Source organism: Ziziphus jujuba, chromosome 4 (genome assembly GCF_031755915.1).
Source record: "Ziziphus jujuba cultivar Dongzao chromosome 4, ASM3175591v1".
In the NCBI taxonomy this organism is placed as follows: Eukaryota; Viridiplantae; Streptophyta; class Magnoliopsida; order Rosales; family Rhamnaceae; genus Ziziphus; species Ziziphus jujuba.
Window position 1 is genome coordinate 13,573,657 of NC_083382.1, and position 18,232 is coordinate 13,591,888.

Genomic DNA, 18,232 nt, shown 5'->3' on the forward strand with positions numbered 1-18,232 from the left:
AAATAAAAATGTATCATAATTTGTAAAATATATTTAACTAAATATATTTTAATTTTTGAAATATATTTGTATTTGTCAAATTTATAACCTATTTAAAAAAAAACTTATTTAATTAAAATTATTATATAATTTTTTATCAAAAAATAAAAAATATTACGTAGCTTAAATGAAAATTAATTAAAAATATTAAAAAAATTTTGAAATTCTCAAATTAATTATTGTTAAAAAAAGAAGAAGAGAGATTCAATATAATTTAACTTTAATAAAAAGATATAGGAGTAGTTTAAATAAGCTAAAATGGAGAAAAAGTGAATGCTAAAGAGTGTGTATGATTTATTAACACCTAACGATGGTTTAGTATTTCTCTGGAATCTAAGGTGGTTGTCAATGAAATATTCCTAAAAAGAAAAAAAAAAAAAATGATAGTTTTGAGTTCCTTGGAAAAGCTAATTGCATATCAAAACATGCATGTCAAGACAAAGAAAAGTCTCTACATACCAGAAGATAGAAGCTGAAGAAGTTGTCCTTTTGAGTCCCTTGTATGGGGAACAAGTTTTGTGGTGCAGTTGTCGTGGAGAGAATAGAAATCAGAGATGGCCATGGATATGCAGCTGTGTATAATCTTCCCTTGCTTTGAATCCATATCAAGAATCACCCCCACATGGACTTCTTTTTGCCTACTTCTTTCAGTCCCACCACACAACTTCTGACCCACAAGGTTGAAGAAGAAGATGGCAAATATGAGGATGGTCAGGTTTTTCCTTTTGCTCTCCATATTAATCTTCATATGGTTCTCTATTGGGTTTTGAGTGCCTTATTGGAGGAAAAAAGTTTGTATATATTATTGTTTGTAGGGTTAACTTGGTCAAATAAACCATTTATAGTCAAATATTCAATAATTATTATATATATTTTTTTAAAAAAACAACATATTTAAAAAAAATCTTGCTCGTGTATATAGAAGAGGAGTTTACATTGCACAAGTAGAATGATCTTTGACCGTTGCATGAATACATATTGTTGTCCTCAGGTAGGAATTGGTTTTGAAAAAATCTCAATATTTCTTATGGAAAAAAAAAAGGAAAAAAAAAAAGAAAAAGAAATCACTGTCCTCCAAACACATGTGGGAACACATAAAAAAAAAAGAAAAAAAAAATTCTCACACATATTAAAAATTCCTTTCGAACGCATCCGAATAAATTTGAAAGAAAATATAATTGATATTGAAAATTCCAACCAACTTTTTTTTTGCAAGAACCAAATTTTTTTTTTTTCTTTTTAAAACCACAGTTCCCAGCAATTTTATGTGGGAAAAAGGACAAAAAAAAAAAAAGAAAAAGAAAAATAAAAAAATTACTTGCTTGAAAAACAATAGAAAAACAAAAATGTGAAATACTGAATGGACGAAAGCAGAGCAACACTCCCGCTGAATGGTGGGCTAGATCACTTGGGTTCCATCTGAAAGCCCAAACCGAAAAGCCCACTCCAGAGCAATTCAAATAAATTTTTTTTTTCTGAATTCAAAAACAACCACTTCCGCGCTTCTTTCCCAGCTCTCTCTCTCTCTCTCTCTCTCTATTGCAATTCTCCTAGTTTCTGCAAACGAAAGGCCATGGCCATCGTCTTCCCACACTCCCAATCCACCACCACCCTTCATGATCCTCTTTTGCCCTGGATGTGGTACTGCTTTCTCTCTTCTCTCTAACTTTGATATTTGCGCAAGCTCAAGCAATTTTTAGTTTCATAAATTTTTGGTGACAATTCTCGGAAATCCAGGTCGGTGAAGAAAGCCCTAGAAGAATTGAACTCCGGCAAAGATTCTGGATTGGATTTGAGCAAGCTTCTATCAGATTGCATCACAACTTTCAAGAACAATGGCCAGTATCGAAACGACATTAGATTCCTTAAGATTTGGTTCCTACATGTACTTAACACCCTATTTTTATTACTCAATTTTTTTCTTGTTCCTTTTTTTTTTTTCACACTTTTTTGCATTGTTTGTGCATTGTCTTTAAATATCTGGTTTGAATTGTGTTGTGAATTTGGTAATTTTTAGCTCATTAAACTTTTTTTTTTCAAATTATAATTTTTTTGGGGGATTGAATTATTTGACTTATTAAATTTATTTAACACTATAGGTACTTTTTTATATTATTTTTTGACTAAGATTTAGCCCCTATGTTATATTTGGGTTAAATTGTTTTTGTAATTGATTGCTTGAATTGTGTTTATACATATGATATTACTGGTTTTTATTTTTATTTTTTTATCTTTTAGTAAACAGGTTTGTCAATGCACTTAAAATTTCGTTTAGCTTTTTCCTAATGTACGGGATAATTGGGACATCTTATATCTTAATTCATTGTTTAAATGGTTTTATAGAGGTCATGTTTCTTAGATTATTAATTTCTTTATTTTTTTTCTTGAACCTGGTAGTTAAGTAAAAATAATGCATGGGTTAATTCCGTTTTGTTGGTTTTGTAGATCGGATTCAGTGAAGATTTTGGAACCATTTTCACTGACATGTTGGAAAGTAAAATATGTGTTGGCCATTCTGTTCTTTATATCTGGTATGCATCGTTTCTAGAGGCAAAAGGGAAGTTATTCGATGCGCAAATGGTTTACCAGATGGGAATTATGAGGTGTATCTCTGTTCTATATGGCTTAGTGTTTGAAATTTAAAGCCCTTAGTGTCTCTTTCACGTTAGAAGTGTGTATTTTATGTGTCGTTAACTTTTTATAACACTGTTTTATGCTTGTATTAGAAATGCTGAACCAGTTGAGATGATGAAGAAAGCACAAGCCTTATTTCTTGATAGAATGTCTGACATAATCAATGCATCTCCACCTAAGAAGGTATGCCCTTTTTTCCTTTTGGGGGGATAAGAGACTTTTTGAGCTGAACGAAAAAGGGGAACAATAAAGTCTCTTTGAAATGATTTGTAAATGACTGTTTATGGAGTGAAATGAGCATCTAACATGGAATTTGTCACTTCCTGGGTCCTGATTATCGTCTGATCTGATCGGTGTAACATTAGAAAGATGAACATTTTTATTGTTGTTTTTCCCTCTATTTAAAAACATGCATTCAAAATTTTAATTTACCAATCAATTTCAAAATTTTTAAGCTTGCAGCTTCGGATAGAGATTGTTTAAAATGAGTATGTGACTTCTCATATTTTTCACTTGCTGAAACTTCGATAAGTTGAGATTTTTAAATGCTCATACTTTTCTCTTAATTTTGATCTTTACTGTCGCTTCAAACGTTTGAATAATTTCATATCAGCTAATTTAGTTTTATGGATATCTCATTTATCAACTTATTTAACTTGTTAAAAATTTAAAATGTGTCATGTGTCATGTGTCAGTGTGTGACACGGTCCAAATACAGTCTTTGTTCAGAAAAAAATTATGTCTGTACTTGATGATCAGTAAACAGGCCTTCATGTACCATAATATATGCTTAACATTTTTTTTTTTTTTTTGTTTTTGTTTTTTTGGGGTATTGCTAAAGATTTTGAAAAGTTTCTGCTTTTGTCTGTTTTTGTTTCAACTGCTGCATAATTGATAATGTATGAGCGTATGCTGTCACATGACTGATTATTTTGCGTTTCTGTCATGCAGAATGATGATGATGAATCCATTAAATCCGGAAATTGTCACATCAACCCTTGGTCCAGTTCTGTGATAAAAGACCTATTGAAGAAGATGAATCCTCAAATTACAAAATACGATGTGAGATAATTCAGTCGTTATTTAATTTTAAATAAATTTACATAGATTGGTCTCATCCTTAGTCAGTCCTTTTATTTTATATTTTTTTTTATTTCTTTTTTTTTTTTGCTGCACCTTTCAGGGATACCATTCAAGTGCTAAAGCTTACCCAGGAAAAGTGGCTTTATCTTCTTTGAAGAATTCATCAAGAAATAAAATTATTGAAATAGGTGATTCATTTTGTTTGGTTCATTTTTCTTGCCAACTTTCCTACAATGTTGAACTAATTAATAAATTGATCCCAGACATACTGACATATTAAAGAAGTTGAATCTCAAACCAGCAACATGAACATAAAAATATAAACCAGAAAACAGATGAAAGAAGAACAAGCAAGAGAACACCAGGATTTAACCTGGTTCAATTATCACAGAGTTAATCTACATCCACAGGCTAGCAAGGAGAGATTAGATTATACTGTACAAGTGGAGAGGCAGCTAGTTTGATTTAGTTAATCTCGATATATATATATATATATATATTTGCTTGTGGTTAGGCCTGAAGTTAAGTGCTGGTCAAGTATTTAACTTGTGTTGCTGCTGATCATGTGCTAAAATTAGATTAATATATTGTTTTGTTAACATCAGATAGCTTCCCAAAAGTCTTAACATACAATTATATGTAAATCCATTTCAATTTTCGGTTTTCTTTATATAATTATTTTTCAGCTAACTCGTTTCAAGCCTATAGTAGTTAATTTACTTGAAATGAAAACATTTTAAGCTGATGATTTTACAACAATGCTTCCCTAAATCTAATACAGTTTGGAAATGAAACTGATGTAGGACAGGTAGAGAAGGAAAGAAAACTGAAAATTAAAATATAGGTTCTAGTATTACACTAGAACAATTTTAGGAATCACTCCTAAAAACTCTAGGTATGGTTTGCATCACATCAAACCAGAGAAATAATTTTCAGAAAAATACTTATATTATTAATCGACTTCACTAAAAGAGTTATAAAAATTCCTATTTATAACAAAACCACCTAATAACATTAGGAAACTAAAATAATAAGAAACATAGTTAAATAAGTAATCCAAATAATAAACCTTTTTAAAATTAAAATAATAATAAGAAACCAAATAAACATAATAATATTAAAATTTTAAAAATCATAAAACCTAATGCTTAAAATCTTATGTAATCTCCATCGTTCTCCCTTATTCTCCCCTCTTAGAGAATGAGACTCCGGTGAATTTAAAGCTGAAATCATAAAGCAACAAGAGAAACTTCAAGAATGAAAAGGACTACATGACTAGCAAATTTAGGGACATCCAATGTCAACAAAAGCCCTTCATTCAAATTATTTGAGTCCAACTTGACACATTTAGTTTGTGTAGGTGGTGCTCTAAGTAAGGTGACGGGTTGTGTAGGTAAGAGTTCAGGTAAGTTGAAAAGTCGTGTAGATAGTTCGGATAAGGATTTGGATAAGGTGGCAGGTTGTGTAGGATAAAAAGTTAAGGTAGAGATTTGGGTTGTGTAGGTAAGGGTTTGGATAAGGTGGCAGATTGTGTAGGAAATGGTTCAAGTAGGGATTCAGGTAACATGGCAGGTGGTGTGGATGAAGGTAAAGGTTCAAGTAAGGATTCAAGTTTAGAATCAATAGGGTTTGTGAATACATGCTCAGATATCTGTTCACATAATTCTGCAGATCTTTGTAGACAAAGATCTTTGTAAACTATGGTGAGGAAAGGGTGATGGAACAGTTATATTTGCTGGTTGCTTTTCTTTATTTCGATCGTAGTTGGCTTGAGAAGTTTTATCTTGTTTACTTTTAGTTGAAGCTCTACCAGACCGAGATACTTACACCTCGATATTATCAACCCAAGCTTCAACATTGCAAACACGAACATTATGAGACTCCAATTGTACTACCATACGTATTAATAGTTCTTCATATAAGCCTCTATTCCTTACAAATCGTGTAATCATGACTCCTTAAGCCAAAGAAACAATTTGATCACCGAATACCGTTCACATAGGCAAAGGGTAGTGTTCATGCGGCCGCACTGTTTACAAAGAAGGTTGGATCCTTGCTCTGATACCAAATTGATGTAGGACATGTAGGGAAGGAAATAAAACTGAAAATTAAAAGATATGTTCTAGTATTATAGTAGAACAATTTTAGGAATCACTCCTAAAAACTAAAAAGCCTAATTATCACACCTAAGTTTGTTTGCATCACACAAAATCAGAAAAATAATTCTCAAAAAAACTTGCATTATTAATCAACTTCACTAAAAGAGTTACAAAAATCCCTATTTATAACAAAACTACTTAAATAATATTAGAAAACTAAAATAATAAGAAACCTATTAAATAGGAAACCAAATAATAAACATTTCTAAAACTAAAATAGTAATAAGAAACCTAATAAATATAATAATATTAAAACCCTAAATATCAAATAAACATAATAATATTAAAATTCTAAAAATCATAAAACCCCTCATGATTAAAATCTTATGTAATCTCCATCGCTCTCCATCAGAAACACTAAAAAGGGAAGGGGTGTTTATCTGTGTATGTTTGTATGCATTGTATAAGAGTTTAAGATGTAAAATTGATGTAGCAATAATTCGACTGAATACTTGAATAACACTAGTCTCATCATCTACACATCAATTGTTATATAAATCATGGTCATTATCTTCACAAAGTAAAAGATAAAGACATATCCAAAAGAAGAGAAATGGAAATAGCAAGTAAAAAGTCTATACACTGTCTTTTTGCATCTTGTTTAGGCTCAGTCTAAGAACTGCCCTTGCTCTCACACTCACAGGTGGAAAGAAGTACCAGATCAAGGGCTGTGCAGGTCAAGGTGGTTTTGCTCAAGTATATAAAGCATATGTCAACAGTAATCCGGATGAAGTCGTTGCATTAAAGGTAACGTCTAACTTCATAGTCTTTCTCTGTCAGACCATCTCTTATTGGATAGCTGGTCTTACTGCTTTTAAAATCTCTGGCAGATACAGAAGCCCGCTTTCCCTTGGGAGTTCTATATGTATCGCCAACTTGATCAGCGCATCCCAGCCAAGGAGGCAAGTTCTTTCCTGGACTTCCCACTTTGTTGATACATGCTGGTTCAATTTATTTTACTTATTCTTGATATCTCATTTTATCAGAGGTCAAGCTTTGGTTTTGCTCATCGAATGCATCTTTATTCTGACTGTAGCATCCTCATCTGTGACTATCTAGCTCATGGAACACTTCAGGTAGGTTTGTCATATTTATACAGTTCATGTTTAGAATCTGGAGTAGTCTTGTATTTACTCATCCTAGTATGAATATCTTGTGTAGGATGCTATAAATGCTTATGTTGTTGTGGCAAAGCCAATGGAAGAAGTATTATGCATTTACTACACTATAGAAATGCTCCACATGCTAGAAACTTTGCATGGTGCTGGCATTATTCATGGAGATTTCAAGCCCGATAATTTGATTATTCGCTATGCTAGGTAATGATCCTTTTCCATCATATAGCATGAATGTGTCTGCCTGTATAAATATCTTGATGTCAAAACTCAAAAGCTCTCTAATCGAAACCAAGTTCATATCTAAGCTTAATTGTCACCCATTTCTTCTTTTTATTTATTAAACATATAGAATCCATGTTAATTGGTGTGACCTTTTCCATTGAAGGACGTACACAAACAGTTCGTTTTTATTTTTAAAATTCTAGATTTAGTAATGGAACGCAGTCTATCTACTTGCACAATCTGTTATTGTCTCATCACCTTGTCTATATTATGCATGGTAGAAGGTCTTGCTATGAGTGCTATCTATATTTACTATTTCTGTCCTTTCCAAAATATACATGAAATATAGTGCAGAATCCTTTTTATCCAGCTCAGTGAAAAGCAATAGCCTAGATTTCTCTAATGCTTATTTCTCACATCCAGGTTTACTTTGCCAGTCCATGCTACTCACTAGAATACAGAGATTTTATGTGATATCTTTAGATGATTGACTTCTCATTCCTAGACCATCTAATGACGACAATCACCTGACCTTTTGGCAGGGATGACCTAGTAGAAGATGGATTTCGTGAACGAAGTGGACCTTGGCTTGACCAGGTCTGCTCTTGTTGCATATCAGCAACTAATTTTTGGTTTATGCTCTTAAGACTAATTAGAGGGCTATTTTGCAGGGTCTTTACCTTATTGACTGGGGAAGGGGGATAGATTTGCATCTCTTTCCTGACAATGCAGAATTCAATGGAGATTGCCGGACTTCTGGCTTCCGTTGTATCGAAATGCAACAGAATAAGCCATGGAAATTTCAGGCCAGTCTAGACTTTATTAGCATTATAGTTCCTCAAAGTTTCATGTGTTATCAAATATGGGCAATGAACTTGCTCTAAATTAGGCCTTCTGTCATTTGTAACCAGGTAGATACTTATGGTCTCTGTGTCATTGCCCATATGATGCTGCATGGTTCGTACATGGAAATTGAACAGAAAGCATCAACTGATGGTGGCTATATTTATCTACCCAAGACATCTTTTAAACGGTATTTCTGCCATTGCTTCATGCTTGGCAATTTTTTCGTTTTATTTCTAGATTATTACACACACAACATGTTGGTTTTCACTTGCTCTATCAGTTTTCATTCCTTCTCTTTTCCTTTTTCTGGCCTCAATTCTGCTTGTTCAATTTGCTTCAGATACTGGAATGTTGATCTCTGGAAGAATCTCTTTACAAAACTGCTCAACAATAACCATAGTGATAAAGACAAGGAGTTGTTACAGAATTTAAGGGAGTCCTTCCAGGATTATATGTGTTCCAATCCTCAGCTTATAAGAAAACTAAAAGAGTTATTGGCAAAGCAAAGAGCTTCCTTGTGTTCTAATTAGTGCTGGCTCTATCCACTTGTGTGCCATTCTCCATTGCTAAATGTAATTTGCTTATCAACAAAAATAAATTTAGGTGAAATATCTTTCTTAGATATACTTCGAAATTCATGTACATGAAAAAAACCCTCTATTGAATGACATTGTGACTTCTAATTTGATATACTGTTATAGTGGTCTTATATTGTCTATGTTCAGACACATAATATGTATTATATGTAAAGTTGAAAAATTTTCCCATCAATAATTATTATTATTTCCAAAAAGTACATTTTTATTTATTATTATTTCAAAAAAGTACATTTTTATTAGCAGAAAGCTCTCTTTCTCGTAGTTCAGCTCGGTCAGCATCATTCTTTGTTTGCAGGCTGGCAATCACTAGATCAAGGGATCCAATAAATATGGAAGAGTTTTAGATTGTACTAATTTAGTAAAATTCCATATTTGGAATGTCAATTGCACTAAATAACCACATTACTAACATTTTATAATATCTTGCACATTATATAATATAAATATATATTTATCCGTTGACAGACAATCAAACAAGTGGATTTCGTACCCCATCTCCAAGATAAATACATATTTAAAATATTTTTCATATTCATCTTTCTTTATTTGTTTTCTCAATTTTCTAGAGAAAAGAGAATGTTTTTTATTCGAAATAAGAGAAAGCAAATGTACAGTTTATGTATAATTACAAGATTGGGTCCAACTTGGCTACAAAACAGCTGAACTGTTAAAGCCCACACCGTTACGAGTCAACTCAGTCTCTACTCGTGATAGATTGGAAATTGGAACTAAATAACTGGACCGGAGTGGTACAATTAGGTAAATAAACCGACGACCAAGGGCAAATTCGGCATTCAACCAAAACCCTAAGACACCACGTTTATATAGTTAGAGTCGTGTCTGCTTCGTTTTTCTTGTATACCCCTGGAGCTGGTGCGCCTTTCAGCACTGTCTCTTATTCTTCTCTCGGCGGCCTTTCTAGGTTTGGTTTCTTTTCCATGTCTTCGATCCATACTTTTTGTTTGTTTTCCAAGAAAATCAAGTAAATGGAACTCAAGGAAGCTCATTTTCTAAGCAATTCAAAGTTTTCCTTTATTTTTTTAAATTGTTTTTTGGGGTATTACTTGTTTTTTTTATTTGTTGTAGATCTATGCTAGTTGTTTGCTAATTTAGATGCATGGAAGTCGTGATCCATATATGTTATTGTCAATTTTCTATCTGTTTCTTTTTTCGATGTTGTTTCATCTGTAGAGTAAAGAATTTGGCTGGGTTTTATTTTACGTTGCTTTGATTTCTGGGAAATGGATCAGTTTTGAGCCAAATATTTTTTATTTGGAATTTGATTTATGGAATATCTTGGTTGTGTAAGTTTGGCTTAGTTTACTAAATTAGTGATCAGGTAAGGTTCACGGGTTTGACTTGTTTTGTTGGACTTGTTGGACCTCTTGACCAGCAATCTGACTTTGGTATTTGATGTGAGATGAGCTGGCTGTGATATGTTTTCTGGAGGATGTATTCATGGTGTTGATTGGCCTGTAAATTAATGCGTGGTAGTAGTGATGATTATGTTTTTGAAATGAAACAGAGAGATTAGAGGCGCATTTGTTTAGTTTTCGTTGTTTTCTGTGTTGTACTGCTTTTCATAAGTAACATTTCATTGATCAATGATAATGCACATGAATGATGTCTTTATCATTTTGCTTTCATTTCAAAGCACAATCGGCATGTTGGGGTGCCTTGATCGCTGTGTTTTGCATTGTCTGGGTATTGTGTTTCCATTTGTTTGATGGTTTGTAAGTACAGAACAAAATGGAACAATTGCTTTCTGGCCACTTTAACTACTCTTTTTGCCCTTTTTCCTACTCTCTCATGTGGTAAGCCCTTGGAGGCTAGGCATGTCCTTAGCTTTCAGGAAATCTGTCAGTTCACTTGTTTATGTTTGTGACTTTTTTACCCATTTTCCTGAAGACTCTAATAGACAATTTTGATAGTTCTGTTGAGGAATCATTTTATAGTATTGTTCATCTGGTAATTTCAAGATGGTCATGTTAACATGTCTAGTTTGCCTGATACTTATCTTGCGAATTCTTTTTATCTGTTTGTTTTATATCTTTTTAAGTAATCTGGTTCATATTACTAATGTATTTACATCGCATTTTTACTATATCTTGCTTATTTTTATTGTTAGTATTTAATTCACATTTATTAGAGTGATAATAATACTGTCTATTCTGAAACATATGTGGCTATTAATTATAGAATCATACATTGATCTTAGACTTTGACCTAGTAACATGCTTAAGATGTTATTACTTGACGAATATCTACCGATGATCTTCTATGATCTTGTTGCTGAAACATATATGTTTACAGTAAAACTAAGATGTTTGCATGCTACCTGTTGGGAAATTTAATGTTTGATCAGAGAATTTTGTTTTTACAACATATTTTGTTATCTCCTTGTTGAACTATGGTTTGGTTACTTGTTGTTATGCCAGTTAAAATACATCTAGTTTTTGTGGAAGTTTACTTTTCTGTTATAAAATTGTCTTCAAAGATTTCTATTTATCCTTTCCTTTGTCATATTATTTATTTATTATTGTCCCGCTATTTTTATGCACTGGTATTCTGGAAAGCCTCTTCTTGTTCATGTTTATATCTTAAATAATTTTCTTTGCTTTGCAGGTCACCGGCTTGGTTACAAAAATGGCTGATGGATCGCAGCATCCGTCAGTATTTCAAAAAATATATGGGCAGTCTCACCTTGTCTCTAGGCTTTCCCCTGACATGCATTCCAGAAATTATTGTGGGAATGGTGGATATGCAAATGTAGGTTTGCTGAGTCATGTGCAGCCTACATGCCCAAGCACTGGCCTTGCACATGTCTCGCCTCTGTCTCCCATATTTGTGCAAGCACCAGCAGAGAAAGGTGCTGTTGGTTTTGCTGTTGATTTCCTCATGGGAGGTGTTTCTGCTGCCGTTTCCAAAACTGCAGCTGCTCCTATTGAACGTGTTAAGTTGTTAATCCAGAATCAGGATGAGATGATTCGGGCTGGTCGACTCTCTGAACCATACAAGGGAATCAGTGATTGTTTTGCCCGAACTATTAAGGATGAAGGTGTTATTTCCCTATGGAGAGGAAACACTGCTAATGTCATCAGATATTTCCCCACTCAGGTCTATATTCTTCACTGGGTTTTTTGGATTTTGGTTTCCAATGATAATAAAAAATATAAAGAAAATGTACTTTCACTTAATAAATAATAATTCTTGATTTATAATCATTTTGAGTTTTCTTTTAAATTATAGTTCTCGTGTTGACTTTTGGCTATTTAATATTATATTTCTTTTCTTTATCCCTCTCGTCACTCCTAATTTGTTAAAATTTGCATGTCAGGCTCTGAACTTTGCTTTTAAAGATTACTTCAAGAGGCTTTTCAACTTCAAGAAAGACAAAGATGGCTACTGGAAGTGGTTTGCTGGTAACTTGGCATCAGGAGGTGCTGCTGGTGCATCATCACTCCTTTTTGTGTACTCTTTGGATTATGCCCGAACCCGTTTGGCTAATGATGCCAAGGCTGCCAAAAAAGGTGGTGAGAGGCAGTTCAATGGTTTAATTGATGTTTACAGGAAGACCCTAAAGTCTGATGGTATTGCTGGGCTATATCGTGGTTTTAACATTTCATGTGTTGGAATTATTGTGTACCGAGGACTCTACTTTGGAATGTATGATTCTCTGAAACCTGTGATTCTCACTGGTTCTTTGCAGGTATGTTCAACCTTTCAAAATTGTACCTTTTTTTCTTCTTCCCCCTTGGCAATTGTGGAGTTTATTTGTGTATATATTTTTTCCCCTCTTTTCCGGACATTATTTTCCTTGTGGTATGAGTAAAGATAAGGGCTTTAGATGTGGAGTAACATATATGTTTGTGTGGAAGAAAGGCATCTGGTGGATTAATATGCGGCATTGCCATGCATGAAGTTGTTCCAATTTCCAACCAGTCTGCCCTGTGCTAAAATATTGAGCTGACGGGGTCAATTTAACTTTGTCATTTTTCTCAGCAAATTCCATGACTCCATTTTTGGGTTAGCATGTCCTTCCTCACAAATTTTGTTAGGAATAACACAACCGAGAAATAACTGCATGCTACACTGGCCAAGAATTAGGAATGAATTAGGTTGTGGTGCTTTTATTAGGACTAGTGCAACCAACTTAAGCCTAGATAATATACCTTCCAAGGGTAAAAAAATTGGATCTCTATTATTAGTGTTAGCCAACAAGTATATGTTTGTTTTAGGTAACATTTCTTGACAATCAAGACTTTATGTTAATTGATTATTCTTATGGTGTTTACAGGATAGTTTCTTTGCTAGTTTCTTCCTGGGTTGGTGTATCACAATTGGTGCTGGATTGGCTTCTTACCCTATTGATACAGTCCGTAGAAGAATGATGATGACATCTGGAGAAGCTGTTAAATACAAGAGCTCTTTGGATGCTTTCAGTCAAATCCTCAAGAACGAGGGTGCTAAATCACTCTTCAAAGGTGCTGGTGCAAACATTTTGCGTGCCGTTGCTGGTGCTGGTGTTCTCGCTGGCTATGACAAGCTTCAAGTCGTGTTTTTTGGAAAGAAATATGGATCTGGTGGTGGTGGCTAATGGAGTATCATTTTAGTTGATGACGAAAATGTAGAGTGAATGTTTAAGGTGTCTTTTTGAGTATAATAATTTTGGAGTGAACAACACTGGCTCTTTGTGTTTTCGGTAGGGATCTGTTGTCAGTAAATCATAGATACAAAACCTGAACTTTAGCTGAGTGTTATATTTGCTTGGGCTTTTGAGCGGTGTAGTATCAGTATTCTCTTTTGGTTTTAAAATAATTTCAGTGATTTATGATCACAACTGTTTTATATACATCTTTAAAGTATTGCATTGATGCGATTCTCTCCGAATTTCTTGACTAAAACTCTTTTCATGTTCAGTCTATTTCTGACTTAAAATTAGGGTTCATTCATAGTTTTACTGGTATTGAGGCACCAGATTCTTGTGAGTTCCGGAGGTACCAAGTTGTTTATTTCTTATATTTTTGGATGCGTGTAAAAAATTTACCAGCTTACACACTATTAAACAAATTTACTGGTAAGGTACATTAATAGTGATTTTTGTAATAGGAATGAAGAAAGAATAACTTTCAACAAATTTTCTTTTTCTGGATATCTTTTGCTAGGGGTGTTCATTGGTTTAGGAGCCATTTAATTTGTGAGTATCCAATCCAGTTAGTAATTATGTGTGAGTATCCAATTCAATTAGTAATTGATTTAGTTTTTTTAATCCAAATTGAACCGATTTATATATGAAATTCAATCCAAATTAATTTAATTAATAATCAATTTGGATTATCCGTTGTGAACTGAGCTTTTGTGTTTTTTGATTTTTGGACTTTTTCAGAGAATTTTTTAGGTTTATAAATTTTCAATTTTGGACAACAATGGTTTTTGGGCTTTTTCATTGTTTAAAATATTTAGTTTTTTTAAAATACATATATTGTTTAAAAGAAAAAAAATATTAATAGATACAAAATATATATATTTTAAAAATATATATATATATATATTAATATATGAAAATTCTATGGTAAAGACGGTCCGCATCAGGATCGCAGTATTAGTGACGGTTTTTTATAGTATTAACGATGATTTTTTAGAAAATCGTCACCAATACTATGAAAAACTGTCACCAATACTATGGTCCGTATAAGGACCGTCCGCACCATAGACGGACTGTATTAATATATATATATATATATATGTGTATAAGTTAATAAAATTACAATCATCAATAAAATTACAAATAAAATATATATGTAAATTTTTTATTTATATTGGTAATCAGTTTAATTTGATTGATTTTCTTAGATTTTCATTTATAAACGAAATCAAATCGAATCAATAGTTGGTTTTTGTTTGTCAAAACCAATCCAATCTAATTATATTAAAAAAATAATAATAAATAAATAAATAAATAAAAACAGATCCAAATAGATTGAATTGAATTGGATCGGCCTGTTTCATTGGTTGATTGGTTTTTATGCACACCACTATGTTGGGCTATGCGCTATGAAGAACATTTAGTCCCATATCGTCCAGTCCAGTAACTTTCATGCCATTTGTTGTTTGAACTTTGAATTGATATTCTCACTTATAATTCATTCCTTGCTTTCATCCTACATGTTATATAGTTCGACCAAAGTAATGCTAAATTCAAAGCTGCTACAAAGTAGCCATTCTCATCTGAAAGAACTCAATGATAACTAAGTGGAAAATTGCTACAACCGCAAGGTAACAGAAGAAAAAAATTGTCAAAGATTTATACTGGGACGACATTCCTTGAAACATTGTTTAGTTGGCACCTAGAAAACAAACTAACAACCAAGGAAAAAAAACAAATGGAACAACTGGGTCATATTGGGTTGAAGTTATTGGTTTTCTTCAACCCAAATAATGAGCAAATTCATGGATCACTCTGAATGTTCAGATTATATATATATATATATATATACATATATATTTTGTATATATTTTACCTCGGCGTTTGTGTTTCTTGTTAGTTTCTTTTCTTATTTTCTGAGGTCAACTTTGGCAGGATTGTCTTATGTTTTTGTTTATACGGTGGGTAAAATGTCTTCTTCTAAAATGCTTGTCCAAGATTGATCATGGATATTTGCCATTTTCAAACACCGAAATCTTTGAATTTCGACGATCATGTGAAGCTACACACGCCGAAATTTCCATTACCTCAACCTCCCAATGCAGCACAAGTCTATTTCTTCAATCTCAAGTAACCCATTTTCTTAGAGGGGGAATGAAGCTGTCTCTCTCCAGCTCCACTTCTAACTACTGTGAAAAGTACATGGAAGGAGATAAGTCCTTGTCATGCTCTTTGTTCTCTCTCCTTCAAGCTTTTATGTTTTGCCTCTTCAAAAACCATATTCTGCTACCAATCTTCATATTTATGTCCAAACAACCTTCCACCATTGACAAAATCTACCATCACAATTTTCAGCTACTTTCAACAGACAAATGTGAGATATAAGTATTTGACGCAGGATATTAGATTTGTTGAATGGATAATATTTTTCAAATTGAAAGATTTAGACCAGTTGAATTAGAAATATTATATTTTGCAGCATCTCTGTGACGGTTAACTGTCGCTGTAACATGTTGTTGTGTCCATTTCTTCTGGTGTTATCATCTTTGGAAAAGAATTTAAGCTATTGAATTGAAAATGAGCAACATGATTAAGGATGAGACTGAATATTTCACCTGAATAGGAGACTTTCTCCTTACATAAACAAACAAGCTCACTAGCGAAGAGACCCAACTCTAGTAATGGCTTCGTTTCCCTTTTTTACTTTCTCCACCAATTCCTTGATCCTTTTAGTACTCCTAAACCTGACTTATTTATTGGCTGCAAAGCACAGCAAGTATGCTTCTCACCACAACCACTACCACCACCACCACCACCCTCTGGCTGCATCCAACGCTAGACTCCACCAGGCATCCAACGATAGACTCCACCAGGCTTTTATTGCACTTCAAGCATTGAAACATGCCATTTACTCTGATCCAAAAAACTACACCACCAGCTGGGTTGGCCCTTCAGTTTGCAGCTACGAAGGTATTTACTGTGCACCGGCTTTGGACAATCCTGAAATCCAAGTTGTTGCTGGGATTGACCTCAACCACGCTGACATTGCTGGATTCCTCCCCGATGAATTAGGCCTTCTAACAGACCTTGCACTCATTCACTTGAATAGCAATCGCTTTTGTGGCATCCTACCTTTAACTTTGGCCAACCTTAGTCTCCTCTACGAGCTTGATCTTAGTAATAACAGATTTGTAGGCCCTTTTCCTACTGTTGTGCTTTCTCTTCCTACTATAGGCTATCTTGATCTTCGTTTCAACAATTTCGAAGGGCCGGTTCCTCCTGAACTATACCAAAAAAAGTTGGATGCAATATTCCTCAATGACAACCGTTTGACTAACATAATTCCAACTGGTGTAGCCGGAAGCTCAGCATCGGTTCTGGTGTTTGCTAACAACAATTATGGGGGCTGTCTTCCTCCAAGCATTGTCCACTTTGCCAACACTTTAGAGGAACTTGTACTGATAAACACAAACTTGACAGGATGTTTGCCACAAGAGGTTGGTTTTCTCTACAAATTGAGGGTCTTGGATGTGAGCTTCAACAACATTGTTGGTCCTATACCTTACAGCATTGCAGGGTTAGCCCATTTGGAGCAACTGAATTTAGGCTTCAATAAGCTGAGTGGCATTGTACCAGCAGGTGTTTGTATGTTGCCTGACTTGGCAAATTTCACGCTCTCTAATAACTTTTTCTGTGAGGAAGAAGGGATATGCCAGAATTTGACATCCAGAGGCATCGTGTTTGATGATCGTCGGAACTGTTTGGTGGAAAAACCTAACCAACGGAGCAAGAGAGAATGTAATGCTGTGCTCGAGCATCCAGTTGATTGCTTCGAGCATCCTTGTGAATGTGGTGAAGCTGCTGCTTTTCCTCCTACAATCTCTCCAATGCCTACATCAGTGCCTCTGCCTTCCCCTTCCATTGCTCCTACACCCTTGTAAATAAGCCTTAATGAGCATGTCAATAATTTTAAAGCCAATAAGGTCTAAAGTTGGTTAGTTTGTGAATGATACATGACCCTTTTGTATATACTCCTATGCAAAAAGCTTGTACAATGAATTTGTGTGTGAAATTTATGAGTGAGCAAGACTTTACCACCTCCTCCTCCTCTTTCTGGTTCTTGATAGCCACTAAACCCAAAAATTATATCAATTTTCATCAAATTCTAACAAGCAAATTAATAATTTTAACATTATGTTACAGTTTAAACTGCCATTGATTATAAAAGAAAAAATAAAAATTAGTGAAAATTTGAGACATACTCCAAAATTGTAGATTTTAGCATTTCATATAAAGTAAAAATATGTTCGGATACCCACTTGGCCGACAAAGGATTCAAGTAGTTTCATTAACCTCTTGAGCGATTATCACTCGACCTACCTCTTGAGAGGCACAAAGAGATGCTCAACCTAGTTCATCTTCTTCTTCTTTTTAATCCTTTTCTTTTCTTTTCTGTTCTTTTTTTTTTTTTTTTAATTTTTTTTATTAATTATTTTTTTTGGCTGTTCGACAACCTCATAAAATTACGAATATCAAATAATGAACCACATTTTAAATAACAGCAGATAATGTTTACTGTCTTATTGGCTTGCATCAAGTACAATTTACTTATTCTTGTAAATCTCATTTAATATACATATACATATATATATATATATATATATATATAAAAGATGGTAATCACATACAATGAGACTATTACAGTTCTATCTAAAAGCTGCCACGACAAAACTACACGGCATAGGAAATTATGAATATACCAATGCACTTGTTCTTTTTTCTTTTTTTTTGGTTTCACATAATTTTAGACATTCACTAATAGCTGGACCTACTTCTAAAAATCAAATAGACACAAGTGGTGCCAAAGATAGGTCAAGAAAATCTTCA

General features: G+C 33.6%; 3 protein-coding genes across 3 annotated transcripts; all 3 read left to right on the forward strand.

Annotated features, from left to right (window-relative positions):
- Positions 1-1,519: 1,519 nt before the first annotated feature.
- LOC107407307 (mitotic checkpoint serine/threonine-protein kinase BUB1) lies at positions 1,520-8,791 on the forward strand. Its single transcript, XM_048471273.2, has 14 exons — positions 1,520-1,680; positions 1,777-1,924; positions 2,485-2,642; positions 2,766-2,856; positions 3,625-3,735; positions 3,857-3,944; positions 6,559-6,662; positions 6,746-6,817; positions 6,902-6,991; positions 7,077-7,234; positions 7,798-7,852; positions 7,927-8,061; positions 8,167-8,288; positions 8,442-8,791. The coding sequence occupies exons 1-14, from the start codon at positions 1,613-1,615 to the stop codon at positions 8,629-8,631; spliced, it is 1,590 nt and encodes a 529-aa protein (XP_048327230.2). The 5' UTR covers positions 1,520-1,612; the 3' UTR covers positions 8,632-8,791.
- A 673-nt stretch (positions 8,792-9,464) lies between these two features.
- Positions 9,465-13,574, forward strand: LOC107407308 (ADP,ATP carrier protein 1, mitochondrial). The gene is made up of 4 exons (XM_016014571.4): positions 9,465-9,622; positions 11,326-11,817; positions 12,038-12,409; positions 12,998-13,574. The coding sequence occupies exons 2-4, from the start codon at positions 11,347-11,349 to the stop codon at positions 13,295-13,297; spliced, it is 1,143 nt and encodes a 380-aa protein (XP_015870057.2). The 5' UTR covers positions 9,465-9,622; positions 11,326-11,346; the 3' UTR covers positions 13,298-13,574.
- Positions 13,575-15,886: 2,312 nt separating this feature from the next.
- On the forward strand, positions 15,887-17,442 carry LOC107408555 (leucine-rich repeat extensin-like protein 4). Its single transcript, XM_016015961.4, has one exon. It carries the CDS (start codon positions 16,027-16,029, stop codon positions 17,284-17,286), a length of 1,260 nt encoding a protein of 419 aa, XP_015871447.2. The 5' UTR covers positions 15,887-16,026; the 3' UTR covers positions 17,287-17,442.
- Positions 17,443-18,232: the final 790 nt, after the last annotated feature.

Coding starts and splice junctions, on each gene's coding strand:
- LOC107407307 (XM_048471273.2), top strand. CDS start 1,613: ATGGCCATCGTCTTCCCACACTCCCAATCCACCACCACCCTTCATGAT. Junction 3,945..6,558: donor AAATAAAATTATTGAAATAG/GTGATTCATTTT, acceptor TCACACTCACAG/GTGGAAAGAAGTACCAGATC. Junction 8,062..8,166: donor ATAAGCCATGGAAATTTCAG/GCCAGTCTAGAC, acceptor ATTTGTAACCAG/GTAGATACTTATGGTCTCTG.
- LOC107408555 (XM_016015961.4), top strand. CDS start 16,027: ATGGCTTCGTTTCCCTTTTTTACTTTCTCCACCAATTCCTTGATCCTT.
- LOC107407308 (XM_016014571.4), top strand. CDS start 11,347: ATGGCTGATGGATCGCAGCATCCGTCAGTATTTCAAAAAATATATGGG. Junction 11,818..12,037: donor TCAGATATTTCCCCACTCAG/GTCTATATTCTT, acceptor TTTGCATGTCAG/GCTCTGAACTTTGCTTTTAA. Junction 12,410..12,997: donor TTCTCACTGGTTCTTTGCAG/GTATGTTCAACC, acceptor TGGTGTTTACAG/GATAGTTTCTTTGCTAGTTT.